At 38.2% G+C, this 21,371-nt stretch overlaps 1 protein-coding gene across 3 annotated transcripts in view; it reads left to right on the top strand.

The window, feature by feature from the left end:
- llgl1 (LLGL scribble cell polarity complex component 1) overlaps window positions 1-21,371 on the top strand; it is a 45,502-nt gene that overhangs the window by 4,488 nt on the left and 19,643 nt on the right. For all 3 annotated transcript variants that reach the window (XM_077213254.1, XM_077213253.1, XM_077213252.1), the window contains exons 3-5: window positions 16,669-16,750; window positions 16,923-17,053; window positions 17,149-17,292. In XM_077213254.1, coding sequence (XP_077069369.1) covers window positions 16,669-16,750; window positions 16,923-17,053; window positions 17,149-17,292 — 357 coding nt within the window. The remainder of the gene's footprint in view (window positions 1-16,668; window positions 16,751-16,922; window positions 17,054-17,148; window positions 17,293-21,371) is intronic.

Here is a 21,371-nt window from a genome sequence, read left to right as displayed (position 1 = left end):
CAGCCACTTTCTATTCTGTAATGCTCAACAATCTTTTGATGCACATCAGAACTATATTCTTTAGTTTTACTCATTGTGATGGATGATTAAGGGAATTTGACCTTTGTGCTTCCTCATATTTAAACTCCTGTGAAACAAGAAGTCATAGCTAGACAATTTCATGTTCCTAGTTACCCTGATGTGCTAAAAAAGGTAAATATTAATGGGAATATACTTCAGTGATAGTTTACTCGTAAAAAAATCTAGGGTTGCCAATAATTATGGCTAGCGTGTTTTGGAGAAAAACTTTTATTTCATAATGTCCCACTTTCAATTATTTTACTTCAATGAAAGGTTCGATTTTTGTAAATATTTTGAAAGAAAATCAAAAGGATAAACAATGCAGATATATTTTATACGGCCACTTTTGATCATATTTACCAGGGGTGCCATTAATTCTGAGCACCATTGGATTAGGTGGTAGACCTATTTATTCAAATTCATTGCATTATTACATTATTTGTATTTATTCTAGTTAATATTTAATATTTAAATAGTTTGAAAATAATTTCAAAATGAATTTGAACTTGGTAACTAAAAATCTGTTAAATAAACAGAAAATCAACTTATTGATTCTGTAATCCTATAATATTCCTTTTCACCAAACAATGAAATGGTTAAAAATATGAATAAAAAGACAAAAAAACAGGACACTCTATAATCTGGTAAGTTTGTGTGCACTAGACAAGGTAAACACTAATTTTAGATAGAATACAGTGAAAATTACATGGATTGATATTGTAGGTGCCAAGACAAAGTAAAGTTTGAAATCAAGAGTTTAAGTTGCCAATCGTTTGTCTCCATTGGCAGCTGAACTCCCCTGTCTGCATCCGATTCACACAGACCGACCATCACGCACAAGAGTAAAGGTGATGATACACAGGGCAACTTTTTGAGCAATGTTGCTGGGCAATGTAGGGGTACTCAAGATGTGGAGTTAACTATCTTCTAGTCATTGATTAGCATATTCTGTCATGATATAAAATTGCTTGTGTGGGAACTGTTGTAAGATGCCTACAGAGTGACATGCGATTGCATTTGTGTTACTTACTGTATTGCAATAAATGTTAAAAGACGGATGCGACAGTTTGAGCAGACTCCCAAATATGCTTTACTACAACTAGCATGTAGATTCTATGTCAGCCGACGGCCAATCTTAATTCATTAAGCGCAGTGGAGACCCAGTGACTCCAAGCTCTCATCCTATAGGATGGTCATGGCATGGGTAAACATGGGCTGAATCAATAGCCATAATCGGTTGGATGAAAAAACTGGTGGCAAGATCTTTATGAACAACTTATTTAGTAAAAACAGAATACAGTTCACACCAGAAATGTATCAGTTCTTGCTGAGTTATTTGATTAAGCTGTCAGTGCTTTCTTCATTAGTTCGGAAAAAACTGGAACGCTGCTGTGATTTGATAAGCTCCATTTTATCTGGATTGGTTCCAGCTCCAGATGTGTGGTTTGCACATCAAAGGCTAGATTGCTATGATGTGCATAGCTCTACAGCCCCGGTCATCCTGATGTCAGACGCCAGAACGGCCCAGTCTGAATGTGTCTGATCAAGGGTGCTGTCATCAGAGTTTGTCCAGTTCATCTTGTGCAAAGCTGTTAACAGAAGCACTGATATATTCATTTATTATGTGACTAAGCCATTAACCATGCCAGTGAAAAAAAAAAAGCTCCTTTTTAAAAGTTCTTAAAGCTGAAGTGTGTTTTTTCTCTCTCTGATGATTCAATTCTTTCTCCTATTGCAGTTTATTAGAGTGCTGCAGAGTTAAAACCCGAAAATTAGTTCGCTTTTTAGCACTTCTTGTTCCATCAGTCTTATGTTGATGGGTTTTTTAATGGGTTTATGGTTAAATGCTCGAATAAGATTTTTGGTTAACACAAGCTCAAGATATTTTCACGTTTTATTCTATGACATAAGTAATAGCCCACTCATGATTTTATTAAGCTTTCACTTGGACAGAATGTTGTCACAGACTTTAATTTCACTTTAACTTTAGTTTGTTTCCACAGCCTCGTTGTGTTTATAATTGCACTATTCTAACTAAAACTTTATGGGAAAATGTTTTTTTTAAGTGCCAGCAAGTCAAATTTACCTATATTTTCGTCCTAGCGTTAGGCAGTGCTTTTCACCCACTGAGATGGCGGTAAACGGTTTTGTCACAATGGATAAGATTACACCACCCAAATATGTATTTATTGCAGGCTGGTTTAGCCTACATTCAATTCACCATTAAGAAAAGTAATTAGTGTAGCCTGCTTAAAATAGCTTTGGACAAAAACAGTTGATGACAAAAAATAGTCTAGTCTAGAGTGGACATTACTTTGTGTAGACAGTGGCATAATACAGTTACATAATACGTTTTTTTTAGGCGTATCAAAACAGTAGTCATGTGCATAGGTCAATTTTACCTCCTGGTGGTTTTAGAAGTACTGGTTTTAGAAATACTGGTACAGAAATGTCTATACCAGTGTTTGCATATAAATATTGAATAGTTAGTAATTTCCAAACAGTTTTCCATCTACCTGCTCTTCCATTGTTTGGTTAACACTAGAACCGAAGACCTTAAAAATCCAGCCGTTTTTATGAGACAATATTCTTGATCCTCTGAAGGCTTGCGTTTAAATGAGATATTTACAGTTTCCTTTTGTTTCTTGGCCTCAGTTTAGTAAGCTTTAAATGTAATTTGAGCTTGTCTGATCATAAATGTGTCTCCACTGCAACCACAAATTGAGGCGCATGGGTTGGAACTATATTTTAAAGCTAAAGGGGAGTTTAAAGGGAGTACAGACAAGGGGTAAGATCGGAAAGCAATGAGACTGCTGGGACAGAGGAGCTGTTGGAAGTGCCGGATTCACTCCTAAAGAATGCATGTGGCTGTACCCTTATTTCACTCTCCGCTGTAAGAGGACATTCCTCTGCACTATTGTTGCCAGTCCTTGTCTCAAAGACATCTTTTGAAATGGTTTCCTGGGCCACCGCTGGAACAGGCTGGTAATCAGGATGTGCTTCAGATTTGAGGAGCAACAGCTTCCATAATTGACCGTCTCTGGCAGGCTGAGCTATGCAACTGTCAGAAATGCTGATTCTTAGGGCTGCACGATTTGGGGAAAATGTCAAATTGCGATCATTGAGGTTAATATTGCGATTTGCAATAAAATAAACAAATGGTTTCAAAAACATTTATTAGGCTTCAAAAAATATAACAGCTTTTAATTTAAGTGAACTTCAAGCAGTCTTCACAAAAATCCATAATAAATGGCATATTTATCTGTGCCCTTCCTGTCTAACAGGAAGGACATATACAAAAATTGATAAGTTATCAAACAGTTTGCGCTACATAAATTATATATAGACTAATCCTTATAAAAGCTACAAATGTTCTTTAGTCAGGAGCAGCGAGTAATGTTCTCTGTTTCCTTTGTTCTTTGAATAACTTTACTGACAGAAAGCTTAATTGGCTGCTGGCCCTTTAAGAGCAGCCGCTGCTGACAGAGATGCTGATCTCACATGCACCTCTTTTTTTTTCTTCTCATTTATATAGCGCTTTTAACAATGTAGATTGTTTCAAAGCAGCTTTACAGAGATAAATATATAATTTAAGGGAACAGAGATTGGTTTGGTTTTATAGTGGTTCTTGAAAAGTTTTTTTCCAGCTAAAGTTAGTTTTGATTGATTCACTTCCGTCTAAATGATCATTTGTTATTAAATTAGGGTCCGCTAAGACGACACCGTTCTCTCTAAACAAACTTTAAACGTGAACCTGTGATCGACGCTGATGGCGTTCACATGCGCATTAAGAATTGATTCTATAGTTATGTGCGTTTGAATATATGTGCGCAGGTTTAGAATTCCTAAACAAACTACTTGTCTTGTCTATAAATTTTGATGCAGAATTTTATTTTATCTTATCACTTTGGGTAGGTACGCGAACCAAAAAAATCCACAACGCTTTATCTGTAGAGTGGTATAGGGATCCTCCATAGGGAGAGGCTAGTTGGCACTTCAGCACTGCATTGTCATCAGGTCCAGGTGAAAGTCCTTCGTCAGATCTGGAAACGGCCTGGATCCGGCAGGCTGCGGGAAAACCTCGGGATAAACAAAGACACTAAAATTAGCGTAGATGCCATTCTTCTTATGATGTAACGAGTACATCATGATTTAAGGGAAGTGTTCCCAGTTCCGGCTGACCTAATCCAAGCAGCCTAATATTGAATTATAGAAGTCTATAGAGTGTTATGTGAATGCTAGGTCAAAGAGATGTGTTTTTAGTCTAGCTTTGAACTGACAGACTGTGTCTGCTTCCCGGACAATGTTGGGAAGATTGTTCCAAAGTTTTGGTGCTAAATAGGAAAAGGATCTACCGCCAGCAGTCGATTTAGATATTCTAGGTATTATCAACTGGCCGGAGTTTTGAGATCGCAATAGACGTGAAGGACTATAATGCGTTAAGAGCTCGCTCAAGTAGCCTACTAGGGAGCTAAACCATTTAGTGCTTTGTAAGTAATCAGCAATATTTTAACATTTATACGATGTTTAATAGGGAGCCAATGCAGTGTTGACAGAACCGGGCTAATATGGTCGTGATATAATGATTCTCTCACAACTCTTTACTTCCATCATAAGACTGCTCTTATTTTATGAAGATGCGCGACAAAACGACATTTTGGCATAATTGTGTGTTATTGTTTGTTGAAGCGCGAAAGAGAGCTGTAGTCTGGCGCGCGGTCTGTGCATGCGCATGATACTCTTTTGACTTGTCGCGAATGAATGGTTTAAAACCATTTGCACGAATAAGAGCGGGATCATGTAACACTAGCCAAAGGATGACAAAAAATAACAGATGCTGCGTTAATTGCGTTAACAGCCCTAATTTGTTTTTCATATAAAATCGCAGCACTTTGCGTCATATAATCGCATAGGCTTGACATCGCGATTGGGATATGATTAATCGTGCAGCACTACTGCTTCTGTTGTTGATTATGACTGTGCTCAAATGAGGTGCTGTCCCCAAAATTAATTTTTTCATTACCATGGCATCCCCTTGATTACTTGACACACATTAAAGCTCATTAACCTAATCTAACAGGCGCCATTTATACTCTATCACAATCATTATGAATGGTCATACTGCTGCAACAAAAAGAGGTCAAGCTTAAGGTTTGCACAGTGAATGATATCAGTATGGTATACACAAGGATCGATACGATTACAACTTATCTGCAACTTCTGTTTCATGCCGACTTTAAAGTGCACTTATTCTCCGTTATCATTATCAAGGGGGTTAAAAGAATCATGCATACAATACTTCCATGATATATTTTCGAGATTGCTAGATCTCGAAATTGTCTGTCATCTTTCCTATCGTCGTTTGTCTTCTCAATCAGGTGCAGTAGCTCTGTGTGAATGGATCTGTATGCATAGGGTCTTATCCTAGTGTGCTAGCTATCTGTTTTCTTCTCCCAGCGGCATTGCTGCAGCTCCCTGATCTGAGCCAGGAAGCTTGCATCTACGCCACTGCAAACACTCAAACATTTGTCTGGTCTGGAGGCATAGGCTTATCACAACTTTTAGTTTGGCAGATTGCCTCCTGAAAGACTGATACTCTCACATTTCGCATTCTCACATAGGGATGTCCTCTCTTCTTATTGAACACAGCTGAGCAAACACAAGAACGCCCAGTAATTGTTTCATTCATAACTTTCCCGTTTACTGGAGCTGTTTCTTCCTGATGGTTTTCGATGGTGCTTTTGAAGGAAATTTAAATGTCTCTCTTTGCATATCTTTTCTCTCATGTGTCTCAGCCTAAAGCCATTAGTATTCTGTTGTGAGCCTCATGGTCACACACAGGGAGCTCGGAATCAGTCCCCTTCCCCCCTGTAGTGCACTTCTGTGGCCGGTAAGCAATCTATAGACCTCTTGGAAACTAATAGTGAAGAAGACTCATTGAAATCTGTTTTATGTTCATTGCTGCCAAACCCTCCACTTAAAGGGCCACAGTTTAATTACGAATTGTGACAAGTTACTGGACGGGAAAGGGTTTGCCTGTGGCTTCTTTATAATGACCTTAGTGGTTTGGAAATAAGCAGAAAAGACGCAGGAATCTCCTTCCAGTTAGTCTAATCAGTGGTGACATAAACTGAAAATGGCCAGGCACTATGGGTAAAACAAAGTTCACGGTTAGTTCTTTGTTACTGCAACTGCAGTTTCTAGAAATGCTTACAAAGCCAAAGTTCAGTCAGAGCTGCTGTCAAATTTCGTCATTTGCCTTTATTTTTTTGTAGATGGTTTACAGGAAGGAATCTCAAATTGCATATGTATCTCAAATCAGACAATATTTTTAAGTAACTATGAGGATACCATGTACCTTTGAAACATTTTATGTTTTCTAATTTCTATCTCATAAATGGTGGATACTTTCGCGTTTTAGCATAAAAAGACTGGGTTTCATCCATCATTCAATGACTCATTCAACAGAACTTGCTTGTAATTGTGTTTTTTTAAAGAAAACCCCCATAATTACTTGGGTTTTGTCTCTTCAATATAGGACAACGTATGTTTACTACATTAGACTTCGGACACAATGTCTGCTGTTTGTCACTATTCAGACCGTGAAATTGCATTATCCTTTGCTAACTTGTTGTTAGCGCTTGAGTGAGTAATTGTCGAGCATTGTTGGGAGTATGTGGAGAGGAGATGGCCAGCGTGGGCCCTCGGAGAGTGTGTTTGGCTTAGGTTGTGTGAGCAGTCTGGGGCCCAGGAAGGGAGTTTGATTGTTACATGACTTTGACATGTTAAAACTCTTTTTGTGGTAATGGAGAGGGTGGAGAAAACATCTATAGTAGTAAATATTTATACTATTTAGGCCTAGATGAATTTAAGGTAGTTATTTTAAAGCTGTAATTTCCCTTGTGAAAAAGCATTGTATTAAATGTGCACTAGTACTTTCAAATATTCTGTATATCAATGTGTCAAGTATATATTCGATAAATCAAATCAAAATATATAAATCAAGTATATAGTAAAAAAAAACTATTTGAAGATAATATAATATTAATATAATAAAAGGCTTAACTTGGTACACTTTCATGACTTTCTTTACGCACTTAAGTAAGCTTTGAAAAAGTGAAAATTAATTTAAGGAATTGTTGTAAGCGTTTATCATGCTTTTATGGACACTTATTTTGAGGTTAACTAACATAAAACAAATATAATGTACTTTATTATAATTTTGAATTGTAGTATGTTTAATATTACATTTGAAAGTTATTTTTTTAAGATTACTAAATTGCAACTTCATTACACGTTTAATTACAAATATATTAAAATGCATGCCATACAAGCTTCAATAGAAATTACATATTTGGTTAAATTAGTTTACTATAAATACTTGTCAGTACACTTTGCATGTTTCATGACAATAGAATTCTGAAGTTACATAAAAATCTACTTGCGTTTTTCTTAAAGGTAAAAAAATCACTCTAAAATTCAGCTAATTCCTTTTTATATAATGATTTCCATTACACGAGAGTAGATGTTAAAACTTCATGCTGATTTGTACTCGGCTTTCGCCAAGATAAGCACCAACTAAGACGTAGCTTTACAGTAACCTATGCTTCTCCATCCATTTACGCTTCTTTCCATCTGGTGACGTGAATCTCCTTCTGTCTGGTGTTAATAGTGTATTTGCGCGTCAGCACACACAACGGCTGCAACCACAGTGCGGTCCCCCAATAACAACCCTCTGGATTGAGCGGAGTAGGGAACATCTCTAGGGTCTTCAAGTGGGCACCTTCCGTCCTCAGTGTTTCGTCGACTAGCCCACAACACCTCAAGAGGGCTCGACAGTGACTCTGGCGTTCCAGAGTCACCCCCCTCCGTCCCCCACTCAACTCAGCCCAGCTTACTGACCTCTACTTCCCTCTTGCTGCTGAGACCTAACCACAATCTCTCCGCAACCCAACCATACGCGCCAACCCGTTTGACTAAGGCTGTCGAGCCCCACTGGTGCGTTAATATGCAGTTTCAGTGGCAACGGTTCCGTATGGCATACCACCTACCGCAAAACACAATATCTGCCCAACCACCCGTCATTCACGCAATATACACAGGAACGTAATGACTCTAAATACTATACAACCTCTACAAATAAACCAACAGTGCTGCTGAGACCTAACCACAATCTCACAATCTCTCCGCAACCCAACCATACGCGCCAACCCGTTTGACTAAGGCTGTCGAGCCCCACTGGTGCGTTAATATGCAGTTTCAGTGGCAACGGTTCCGTATGGCATTCCACCTACCGCAAATCACAATATCTGCCCAACCACCCGTCATTCACGCAATATACAGAGGAACGTAATGACTGTAAATACTATACAACCTCTACAAATAAACCAACAGTGCTGCTGAGACCTAACCACAATCTCACAATCTCTCCGCAACTCAACCATACGCGCCAACCCGTTTGACTAAGGCTGTCGAGCCCCACTGGTGCGTTAATATGCAGTTTCAGTGGCAACGGTTCCGTATGGCATACCACCTACCGCAAAACACAATATCTGCCCAACATCCCGTCATTCACGCAATATACACAGGAACGTAATGACTGTAAATACTATACAACCTATACAAATAAACCAACACCCTTCAAGTTTTCAAGAATTCTACGAAACCGTAGCATGGTGGCCTGTACTCAGCCAGCTAGAATCTTTCCGTCTCAACCACAGCCAGTTGCTGCTCCTTTCTGCTGCTTCAGATAAGTTCTTTACTGTGCGACGCAACTCTTGACCACTGAATCCGACGTCTCTGAGGAACCGGGTTGTAGAGTGTGCCACAAAACCTCGACAACCCACTTCCACTGGATAAACCTGGACTCTCCATCCTCGCTGTTCTGCTTCAGTGGCCAGATGAGCATACCGCAATTTCTTCCTCTCATATGCCTCATCTACCGCATCCTCCCATGGCACTGTTAACTCTATCAGTTGAACAATGCGTGCTGATCCAGACCACAAAACAATATCTGGTCGTAGGTTAGTGGTGGCAATCTCAGGTGGAAAAATAAGCCGTTGATCAAGATCAGCCATCATCTTCCAGTCCCTAGCAGCTTCCAGTTGTCATGGGCGAGAATTGGTGTTAGCACCTTTTTGCTCGCCTGGGCGGAGGAATATTGTCTTCTGCGTGTAATGTTTTGCTAGAACATACGGCAACTTATTGGTCATACTATGCTTGCCTTCCAATGCTAAAGCCAAACATCACAATACTTGGTCATGGCGCCAAGTAAACCGACCTTGGCTAAGAGCCACCTTACATCCTGTCAAAATGTGCCTTAATGTGGCAGGTGATGAACACAAAGGACAACAGGGATCCTCTCCTACCCAGAGGTTTAGGTTCTGCGGTGATGGGAGAACATCATATGTTGACCTAATAAGGAAACTGATCCTACTCTCTTCCATTGACCAAAGGTCTTGCCAGCCCATTTTTCTTTGTTCCACACTCTCCCATCTCATCCACTCTCCCTGCTTGGCCTGGGAAATGGCCTTTATACATCTCATCCTCTCCTCCTGCTTTCGCACCTCGTTGACTACCAGCTTCCTCCTTTGAGCTGGGCCTGCCTTGTGCCATTTAGGAGGAGCTAAACTGAGCCCAAAACCCCCTCTTCCATGCTGTACCTGTCCCACGATATCCCCAATTTGAAGGTCAGCCTTTGCCTCTACTACAGATTTCTTTGCTGACCACTTTCTACCAGTTTTTACCACAGGTGCTGCCTCCCTTACACATTTGTCGCGTGACTCTGCTTAAGTCATTTCCAGTCTGACCTTGGCACACTTAAACTCCTCGGTTAAAGCAGAGACTGGCAGCTGCAATACTCCTTTACTATAAAGTCCCACTCTGCTGAGGCAGCGTGGAACTCCCAACCATTTCCTGATGTATGAACTTATTAACTAGTGGTCGGGGAAAAAATCGATTCTGTTCAGTATCGCGATATTTTGCGCACGCAATTATATCGATACAGTAGCGCAAAGTATTGCGATATTTAATTATAAAATTATCTGTTTTACTTTCCGGTTTTCTCAGAGTTTACTCTGATCATTTACATTTGCGTATTACATCCACAAGGTGGCGCTTGTTGCAGTGCTTTGTTGTCGTACATTCGATAGCAAATTCAAATGAAAATGGCTTCAGTATTACGGTTGTACACGACGCTCCGCATCTTTCAAATCGAAAGTGTGGGTAAATTTCGGTTTTATGATTATTCTCAGGTTTATGTTACTCTATTATGTCTGCTTTATGTTACTCTATTGTATTTAAATAATTTTAAGTTATGTGCTGGGAGCTCAGTGAGTTTTGTTTGTTCCATATTAAATATTACCTGCTCGGTCTTGTCTGTCAGCGCGTTGTCATTGTCCTCTATTTTTCACTGCTTGAGAACATGGGTTGAAATCGCCCTCTAAACCCTCATTCACTAAGTTAGGCCTATTCCCTAAGTTAACGTTAGTCCACTAATACTGTTCACTTGAAGGAGTGAATGAAAACGAGTGAGCGACAGGCGTTGAGCGTACATAAGCTGTACATTCATTAATGCAGTGCAATGTGGGACAGAGACGCGATCTGACACGCGTCCCATTTTCTCACAAATCTCTACGTTTATTTAAATAATTCAAGATTGCTCTTATGAGAACACTCGACAAAACTGACATTTTGGCATAATTTGTGTGTGTTATGGTTTGTTCAAGCCCGAAAGAGAACTTGATACTGACGCGCTTCTTTTCTGTGGGTCGTGTGTGTGTGTGTGTGTGTGTAATACAGGCAGGATTTAACGGATACTGCGTAATTGCGTTAAACATTTTTAACGCTTTAACCCTCTGGGGTTCTTCGGACCAAATGGTCCCGAAGAATTTAAATAAAAAAATGTGTAAAATCATAGCTTCATCGGAATGGTCCGAAATTTGGTGACTTTGTTGGTACTTGGTATATGAACACCCCAAAAAATTGGGGACAGGATTTGAATAGTCTAAGTGGTTGTAAAAAAAATGGTCACACTCAGGGCCTTCAGGACCAAATGGTCCCGCCATAGGAAATGAATGGGAAATTGGCAAAAATGTGACAATACAGAGTTTTTTTGTGCGTACAATCTACAAATCAGCCACGATCCAGAAAAAAAGCACACAACAGTGAAGGGGTGAATCTATAAAACATCAAGAGTGCAAAACAGACACATCCACACACACACACACACACACACAAACACACTTTTATACATAAACAAACGAATAAATTCAGATTACATATGGGTTTTGCATTTTTAAAATGCTCAGTTTGTCCACCAGATGGCATCCATCTAATTTCAAAAATTGCTTTTATGAGGTCTAGGCTTGACTTTAAAATGAAATACAGCTTTAAAAAAAATAAAAAAATATATTTTTTTATTTTCTATTATATTCAATGGGGGGGAAATGGGTCATATTTATTGCATAAATATTAATTATAAATCTTAAATTATCTCAAAACACCAAAAAAGAAAAGAAAAAATATTATAAAAAACAAGTAAAAAAAAAAAATATGATTTTCTTTTAATAAATATGAATCAAACCCTTCAGGAGCATTTGGTGTGACCCTGAAATGAACTTTTTTTTTTTTTTTTTGTTGCGGTGCCGCGGTGGGCAAGTGATGAAACCAGTGTTGCAATGTGTCCCGAATGTTCAAGAACAAGTTTTTCAGTTTTTGCACTTCAGTTAATGTGTAGAAGATAATGTTTACAGAATTAAATGTGACATTTAAAGTGAGGTGAGCGGTCTTATTTTCCTAATTTTTTGTAATGCCTTTGAATAATACGGGGGACGTGAATCGCAATATTGCAGAATCGAATCGCAATACTTGCTGTATCGCAATATATTGAGAATCGCAATAATATTGAATCGTGGCCCAAATATCGCAATACTATCGAATCGTCACATTTTTGCCAATTCCCACCCCTATTATTAACGCTTCCAGCTTATCCACTGTTGTCAAAGAAACCTCGTACACAGTCAGTGGCCACAGCAACCTTGGCAGTAGACCAAAGTGAATGCACCAGAGTTTTAGTTTGCCTATAAATTTAAACCAGTACATTTCACACTTAAGAATACTATTTTAAAGTATATAATTGAAGAAGTACTGTAAGGAGTACTTTTTTAAAAAATTTCTTTTACTTTTTAAAGTATATTAACTAGTAAAAAAACATTTTCACAAGGGTTACCCAAAATTTAATTTGTCATTTACTCTCAATTGGATTTTCTAAATCCCTTGACTTTATGTTGTTGGCCACAAAAGGAGGTGCTTTGAAAAATGTGTACGCTTCTCTTTTTTCCATACAATGAAAGTATCTCTCATTTCTCTTAACTAAACAACTGCTAAGGTATATTGGATTTCCAGATTAGCAATTTAAAGTAAAATTTTCAGGTTTCTGCTCACTGGGTTCCGTTTCTATTTGCATTGCTGAAAACTGTCGTCTTTGGCTTTAATATTGATTATCTTGGTCAAAATAATTTTCATCTAAATACTGGCAATACTTTCATGAATTTCTTGAGGGTAAAAATGATTTTAAGCTGATTTGGATGCCTTCAGTTGTTTAAAATTCATGTTCTTTGTGTCTTGGGAACATCAGGTTTTGTTTTGAGTGCCCCCCCCCCCCCCCCCAAAAAAAGGAAATTCATTTCTTTCTCCATGTCAACAAACCAAAATCATGCTGTACCGTGTTCGGAGTGCAGCCATCTCATGGTTTGTCATCTCTCCGCACCATTGGCAATGCACTGAGGTGGATGGATTGGCTCAAAAAGGAGGGTATATTGACTGTTTTTGAGGGGAAAAAATGACAGGGCCTCTCTGTTCATGTTAATGATCTGTTGAGTTATCAAGGCAGAGTGTGAATGAATTTTACAGATGTTTCCGTTCCTCGCTCTTCTGTTTAATTTCCACACAAAACCCTACACTCCCAGCATGCTTAACACACCTCGACCCTCCTTTGGTTCTGTAATATCTTACCTCACTTATTGAAATAAATTTTCTCCTCTTTTAATCAAATTTCTCGTCAAAGGAGTCTGTATTTACTTTTGCTTAATCGATTGGACATCTGAGTTGGACTTCCTCTAATGTAGTCCAATAAATTGTTTGGGTACATTTTGTATATTTCTTTTTCCTTTAGAGGTTGTTTTCTTTGCATCCCTTGTCATTATTATTAATATTTATTTAATTTTTTTAAACATGTTTATTTTTAGTTTTCTGTTAGCTCAATCGACTCTGCATGATGTAGGAATACAAGAACTGATAAAATTGTATACTGATAAAAGCTTATGCCTAATGCATTAATATTAATTACAGTGAGAATGGAAGATTTAGTCCTATAGGAAAGCAAGCTTTACTCAATGAGTGTGCTTAACATGTACTAATAAAAATGTATTTTATATATTTATATATTATATATTAAGATATCTTAATACTATTATTATTGATGTCAAATCGATTGATCCTAATTAATTGCGTCTAACATAAAAGTTTGTGAGTATACAATATATACACCTTACTCACAACAAACTTTTATGTTGGGTGCGATTAACCGATTTGACAGCACTAAATGTCATGTATATTTTTCTTGTATTTATTTATTCATAAATAAGAATCATATAATCAGCTCATTATAAAAACAAACAACTCAAGAACCACATTTTAATTCAAATTATAATTTTGTCTGGTAAAGGAGTTTCATGCAGAAAAAATCTACATGTATATGTTGCGTAAACCATTTATGACCATTGCGTGATAAACAACACGTGATAAACAACACCATTTAAGGTGTTAACATACATGACCTTTCATCTGGTTATTAAGCGTAAATGGTGTAAGATTGTGCATGTTAATACTCTGTGTCTCATGTTTCTCAGCTTTTGAACCTTTTCATTATGTAGCATTTTTGGGGCATATGAGCCTCTTCTGCAAATAACAGGATGCCTGTTCCCGTGTGACATAATCGAGATGCTGCCATGGCAACCACGGGGACTTCAGAATAGAGCAGTTCGTCTGGGGTGCCGTTTCAAGAGCCTGGTTGTGTAAGACATTATGGGCTTGATTAGGCAGCAGCTGAAGTGGCTCTCAGAGAGCTGTGTGTGAGGTGGCAGGGTGACGTGCGGCAGTGCCACACAGCCTGAGCTTTTGTTCTGGGCTCAGTCGAGCTGACGGTGTGTCCTGTGCTCCGTTCGCTCCATCAGTGCATCTCTTCTCATTAGTCTGAATCAGATGTACCTACCCTGCCTTACAAGCAAGTTTTGCTGAGAGAAAGGGACAGTTCAGAATCATCATGTCCATTCCAACCCATTGAAAGTGAATGAAAAAACAACAATGACGTTTTTTTGTCCATTTATTGAAAATGCATGTATTAAAATATTGATTTATTATTAAAAAAATTGATAAAGATATTGATTATAAATATAAATGTGAAAAATATAAGAAATTGTTCAGTTGAAGTCTGAACCCAGATCTCCTGTCACATTAAATTTAAACTTGTTAATAATGTTTTACTTCTCTAGCGAAAGAAGTGAGAAAGTATTGCATCTGGTACATGTGCGTATGTTTTATATTATATTTATATCTTAATATATATATTAAGTTTTATATTTATATCTTATTAATATAATATAGTATACAAACTGCATGCTGTGCAGAAAAAGAGACTTGTTTCACATTTAATTCAATTGTGTACAAATGTCTTTCTTTTGGCTTTTTGTTCAAATATTGGCACTTTGTAAACTCTTTCAGCTTATTCGTCAAGCTGGAAATGGATGGTCAGGTTTTGGGCATTGCATTGTGGGATAGGGTATTTGATGCAGTGTTGTTGGGTTGTATACTGCACACAGTATACTGCACATTTACTCCAAAAAATGTGAATGCTTTGCACAGTATACATATTGCTTCAATATTGCGCCATTCCAAACACATTCATGCTCTGTTTAAAGTCAAGATTTTACTTTTAAAGAGGTTCTCTCTTTCACAAGGCTTGCTGAAAAGTGTTTTTCTAAGGATGTCTCCTCCTTCCTGCAGAGTTTGGATCGTTTTTATGTTGATCAGATTTGACCTAGATATCCACTCTTTTGTTATGGGAGTGGAAGGCTGTGTAGTTTTTTTAAATTTTTTTTATGAGAAGCACACCACAAAAGCCATCCAGAAATCATTTGAGCTACAGTCTATTAAAGAAAAGCACAATCAGCTTTGCCAACTGCTGTTGATGTCAAACTGAAAGAGTAGGAGATTTCTCTTGATTCTGGAGACATTCAGGATCAGATTGAGTGTGGGCCAATCAGAGCTATTTAGTTTTGATTTTATTTTGGCTCATTTCTTAATGTGTAGCTCAGTAGACTGTTTAATGAGCGTTATATGTCTGCAATTATCATGAGTCAAGTTTCATGAGTTTAAGTCTTTACACACTGTTGCTTCTTGACCTTACATTTGAACTACATTCACCACAGCTTTGGCCTGATTTTCCTTTGAAAAAACAAGATTGAAAGTGATTTATTGGAGCTCATATGTGACAAAATATGTCTTAAGTAGTGCTGCAATCAATCAATAAAATCAATAATAAAAATAAATTAATTAAATTTTTTGATTAGTCAGATACACAAGCATTACCATTTTATGAAAAAACTTTCATAATCGAAAAATTGATTAACGTCTCTGTCGCCATTTAATTTAAAATACTTAATAGAGCACACATGCATGTCTTTGTACACCATGATTAGCAAGCATTTACCAAGACTTAAAGGTGCAGAAAGTGATTTCTGAGAAACATAACTTGTTGAAAGTGTATCGGAGCGAGCACCACAACACACTTCTAGCCAATCTGCAGTAGGGGCGTTTCCACTCATGATGGGTGAGGAGAGACAGTAAGCAAGAGGGAGATTTGAAGAAAGACTGTAGAGAGATGGCTGAGAGACCTTACAAAAGAGAAAAGGTCAGAGGAATATCACTGGAAAAAGAAGGGTTATGATCAGGCAAGAGCTTGAGGACCAGTGTTAATATTCGAAGAGACCTAAGCGAGAAGGCCTGAAAATGGGTGCAGAGGTTGCGTTGTTTCTGCTCCAGATATGAGTAACGTTGGTTTCCCTATGTTTCACAGAATCAAGATATGCTGTCGATGTAATGTTAGCTAGTAACAGGTTTGTCTGGAGCTGCTGGTGACTAACAACAAACTCTTACTGTTGTGTTCTGTGTGTTAATTTTTTGTTGTACTTTCTTGTCGTTTGTACGTCATCTTCCCTTTATTTTTCACTAAGCAGTATTTTCTTTCATTCAGCTATGATAAAGAGATATAATAAATCCACTCTTGAATTGCGTGTTTGTGAATTTTGGGGCGGAGCAATGAAGGGAGGGGTTTGTTTGTTCTAAGTGTTTCTCAGAAATCGCTTAATGCATGTTTAAGTTTGGGCATTGCTTAAAGAAGGCATGAATAGATACTTGAAGAAAACTGAAGAAAAATGATCAGTTCTCAAAGCCTAGTCTGAAACGTTTTCCCTTGAGGTAATCTGTTCCCAAAACAGATGTGGTTCCTGGAATGCACCACTGTAAAATATTCCTTGACTGGGCATTAAGATATGGCGCTCCTGGGGTGGAGATGACTGGACTTCATAAAGACACTGCTGCTGTCACTCAGATACACTTCCTCTATGGACAGGTAAGATCATGTTTTAAACCTGTACTCATAAGGTGCACATGTTTACATCAATCATTGTAGCTTGGTGCTGTGGTGTGTTTTATTGAACTTATTGGTCTTCTTTTTTTGCCATTTGAACAGTCGATAAAGCCATATGGGATGTTTTCTCTCTTCTCTTTTTCTCTATCTCTAGGGGAGGATACTTTCTCTATTGGATGATAACACCATTCACTTATGGGAGATTGTGCAGAGAGAAAACCGCTCACATTTGATAGAGGTTCACAGCTTCAATCTGCCTGGCAGGCCAGGCATTGAGAGCACCAGGTAAGTCTCTCCCCCCCCCCAACCCCCCCCCCCCCCCCAAACTCTCCAAATTTGTCCAAACTATGACCTTAAGGTTGCTTGCTTCTCCTCTGTAGTGCGACACGTGTGACCGTCATGCTGTTGAAGCTGGGCTGTGATCTTCTTGCTCTGGGCACTGAAGGTGGCGGGGTACATTTTCTGGAACTGCCTACACTCACATTGCTGAACAAGTCGCTGTTCCAGGACGAGGTCATTCAGAGGTGAGAGCTGACCTTCCGGTATCCATATTGACCGTGTCACATTATCAGGTTACCCAGATGTTACCACTTTACTAGTTGTCAGGCTAGCTGTATTTGGCTGCATTTTATTTTGAAATTTCAGTTATTATACTACCATTTAAACCAGTTGGTTAACTTTTTTTGTTATGTTTTTGAAAGAAGTCTCTTGTGCTCACCATGGCTGCATTTATTTGATCAAAATCAGGTTCTCCTCCAAGCTCCCCCCAGGTTTTAGGGCTAGTTGCACATAATTGTCCTTGTTACTCATAAATACTATATTAAATATAAATTATGCATACTGTAAAATAGTGTTGCCTGCTTGCATATGGTCTTCGTTGGCTGCCCGCAAACAACGTCTAATTTGACCCGCTCTCCAACACTAGTTGTAGTGGAGGGCTGGAAGAGGTTTGTGTTGTCGACATGTCGAGAAGATGCAGTTTTTTAGCGCTGCAAGCAACTCCACTTTGAAAAAACTTCCAAAGGATGAAGACTCTCGCTGGAATTGATGTGAAAGAACGGACACCATTGCTACTATTTGCATCACTGTGTATACACGTGCTGAGGAAGCCTCCGGAGCTGAAATTCAGATATGGTAATAGGAGTTTTGTTTCTTGCTGTAAGTGTTAGACCAATCACAACAGACTGGGCCATCTGACCAATCAGAGCAGAGTGCTTTTGGAAAGTTGGGCTTTAGAGAGCCTGAATCTTCAAACGAACCGACTTTTTGAGAAATGTGCAATGTATATTATGAGAAAATTAAGCGATTTTGACCTTGGATGCATTTAATCCCATTGGAGGAGACCTCCAAAACAAAATGAAGAACCTTTAAAATAGCATAATATGGGTACTTAAAATTTTTGTTGAAACTGTAACAATTTTTTAACGATTCTTTGGGTAGAAAGTTAAAAAGAACAGCATTTAATTGAAGAAGAAATCTTTTGTAACATTATAAATATCACTTTTGATCCATTTAATGTGTCCTTGCTGAATAAAAGTATTTAAAAAACCCTTACCCTCTCTACAACCACTCTGCAAAATATTTTCTGAATGTCTCTCAAGGGACAAGTGTAAGTTTCTTTGAATCAGGATGTCCACACATGGCAGTGCAGACAGATTCTACACCGCTTGCCTCATAAAATAAACATTTGGGGACTCCCACCCCATCTGAAAAGACATGGGTGCATGGGTTAATCAAGGTGCAGCAAGACTTTTTGTTTATTTTTCTTCCCTCCTTTAGCCCTTATCCAAGCTGCCTTTGTCACACTTCTCAAATACACTTTGAACAGGGAACAGATCAAACTTCCTGATTCACCCAAGGCTGTTTGCCCCTTTATGCCCCCAGCTGTGGCTGTCTGTTACTTTGTCAGTAGGTAAATGCAGCTTGAGCTTTTCTGTCCCACTGCCAAGGCACTGACTTCACATGGCCACAGTTAGAAGTTTGGAGTTCAGGAAGGCATTGATCTCTGCGATCTGATGAGAGACAGTATTTATTCCTCTGCTATTAGGTTGTCATTGTAAGAATATGTATAAATATTTAATACATTAATCTTTAAGGAGAAACCTGTTTTTCCTAATGGCTGTAATTGTGACTGTTACAAGGCAGGAAATCACACTAGCTATTCATCTTACTCTTTAAAGACGTTTAACTCTGAGATAAATTACAGCTTTCCCAGTGTGCCCTGTTGCAGATATAGCCTGGGTGGCTAAATGAGGACCTCATCTGCCTCTGAGAGACCTTGAACTGCTCATTAACTCAGCACAATTTGGGGTAATGGGCATCCTATCTGAGCCACTGGTAATAAGTATGTGTCAGCCAGGAAACTACTGAACAAAATGCTTTTGTACCAAGTGCCAAATATCTTGGGCCCTATCTGAGGAGGTGTTTAAAATGGAGGATATGAGCTGTGCACACTCATCTTTGAGAATCAGCAGGACACATAATGCCAGAGTATACTCTGCGTCTTGGTAGAAAACATTTTTTTTTCTTTAAGGCTATGGGACATCTAGATTGACATGTATTTGAGTTTTAATGTCTTCAGAATAATTAATTAATTCATGAATTTCATGAATAATTGGGAAAATCATGGAAAGATCATGTAAAAAAATCATAGAGTTATTGATCAAAAGATATGGGAACATTTGTTAAATGGTTAGTTCACCCAAAAATAAAAAATATTCTCATCAGTTACTTACCCTCATGTTGTTCCAAACCCTTACGAATTTTGTTCATCTTCTTAACTAATTAAAGGTATAGCGGAGGATCTTTCCGAATTTTAGAGAAGACCCGCCCTCTCCAATTTTTTAAAAAAAGCACAAGCGCAACATTTTATTTTCTCCCGAGAGGAAACGCCTATTAAACGTGTTGAGTGACCTAGGACTTAAGACATGATATGCAATGGAGAAGTAGCTTGTTGCATTTGTGTAATAAATACTATGGTGAACACATTGTAATTATCGAAAATGAACACACAAGGTTTTAGAATATTTCAGCGTGATACCATTTACCATTTGGTCACAAGGCTACTTTAGACAAATTGAGATGTTTACCGTGTCTACGCGGTGCATGACTCGTTCCAGGGCTAGCATCGCTAATCATAGCTTACATTAACTTTTACTAGCTGTGATTTTAAATGGATTTCTCCAAATAGCATGACAAACTTTACCTGTCTAGTAGAATCTTCGCGACTGCGGCATCAGTGGGAAGCCCAACCTGTGCTTTTAGCGCACGCCAGCGTGTGAAATATTCACCCAAATCACTCTGGTCATGTTTCTATATTCTGCGGCCTTTCTCTTCTTATCATACACTTCGTATACATTTTTTCTCTTTCGACCCTCAGCCATTTTCAAAGGAATGGCTTAAACCGTAACTCATCACACATAATACACCTGAAAGTGCGCATGCGCAGAAGGGACGAGCACTTACGACGGCCTTACGTAAACATATCACCAGAATGATTGACACTTAGGTGGACCAATAGTATAGACTACCCACCCGGAAAAAGAAAATCCTCCGCTATACCTTTAATATATTTTAATAAAATCTGAGAGATTTCTGTCCCTCCATAGACCGCTACGCGAATACCACTTTGGCGCTTCATAAAGATATCGTAAAACTTATCCATATGAATTAAGCCGTTTAGTCCCAAATTTTCAGAAGAGACACAATCCATTTATATGATGAACAGATTGAATTTAGGCTTTTATTCACATAAACATATTGATCAGTGAACAAAAACAGAAGCTCAAGCGTATTTGCGTAACTCACGAGAATGAATCGCAAACTTGCTTGAGTTTTTACCACAACTGATGTGTGAGTTTATGAATGTTTATATGTGAATGAAAGCCTAAATTAAATGGCTTTTATTCTCGATTCATAAAATGCAGAAATCTCTCAGGTTTCATTAAAAATAGCTTCATTTGTATTTTGGAGATGAGCAAAAGTCTTACGGGTTTGGAACGACATGAGGGTTAAAAAATGGCAGAACTTTCATTTTAGAGTGAACTAATCCTTTAAATTACCTTATTCAATTTTATTAGAAACTTACAGACTTGTGCTACACATTTTCAGTTTTTATACAAATATAATTAAGAAATCTAAGAAATAAAATTGCAAGATCTCCCATTAATTTGACAGTTCAACAATCTATATTTCAACGTTGCCATAATTTATGATTTGGTTATCACACAGTGACTTATAAACAGTGGTATGTCTTTCAAGAAGTTCAAATCTGGTTTTCTATTTCTTAAATTTTCTTGCAAAAGCCTTCGTTGTTTGTGTGTTTTTTTTTTTCTTCGTTTTTTTCTTGTGGCTGTTTTCATCCCAAGCCATGCCATCAAACTACTCCAGTCCTCCTTTTCCATGCGCTTTCCACTTTTCCTCTCCCCCTTAATGGCTACATCTCATCCCGACTCTGTGGGTGTACCATGCACATTCCAGCTCTTGAATCCATGCCACAGCCACAGAGGAATCCCGAACTGTGGCTTTTGATTGGTCATCATTTGTCTGGCTTTCAAACTGAATTTAAGCATGTCAGCGTCTGATAATGGTGTGTCAACTTCTG

The sequence above is a fragment of the Siphateles boraxobius genome, unplaced genomic scaffold (genome assembly GCF_051911475.1).
Source record: "Siphateles boraxobius isolate OS27281-9 unplaced genomic scaffold, OSU_SipBor_1 66, whole genome shotgun sequence".
NCBI classification, from domain to species: domain Eukaryota; kingdom Metazoa; phylum Chordata; class Actinopteri; order Cypriniformes; family Leuciscidae; genus Siphateles; species Siphateles boraxobius.
The sequence above is the reverse complement of the archived record's forward strand: the minus strand, read 5'-3'. Positions and strand labels throughout refer to the sequence as shown.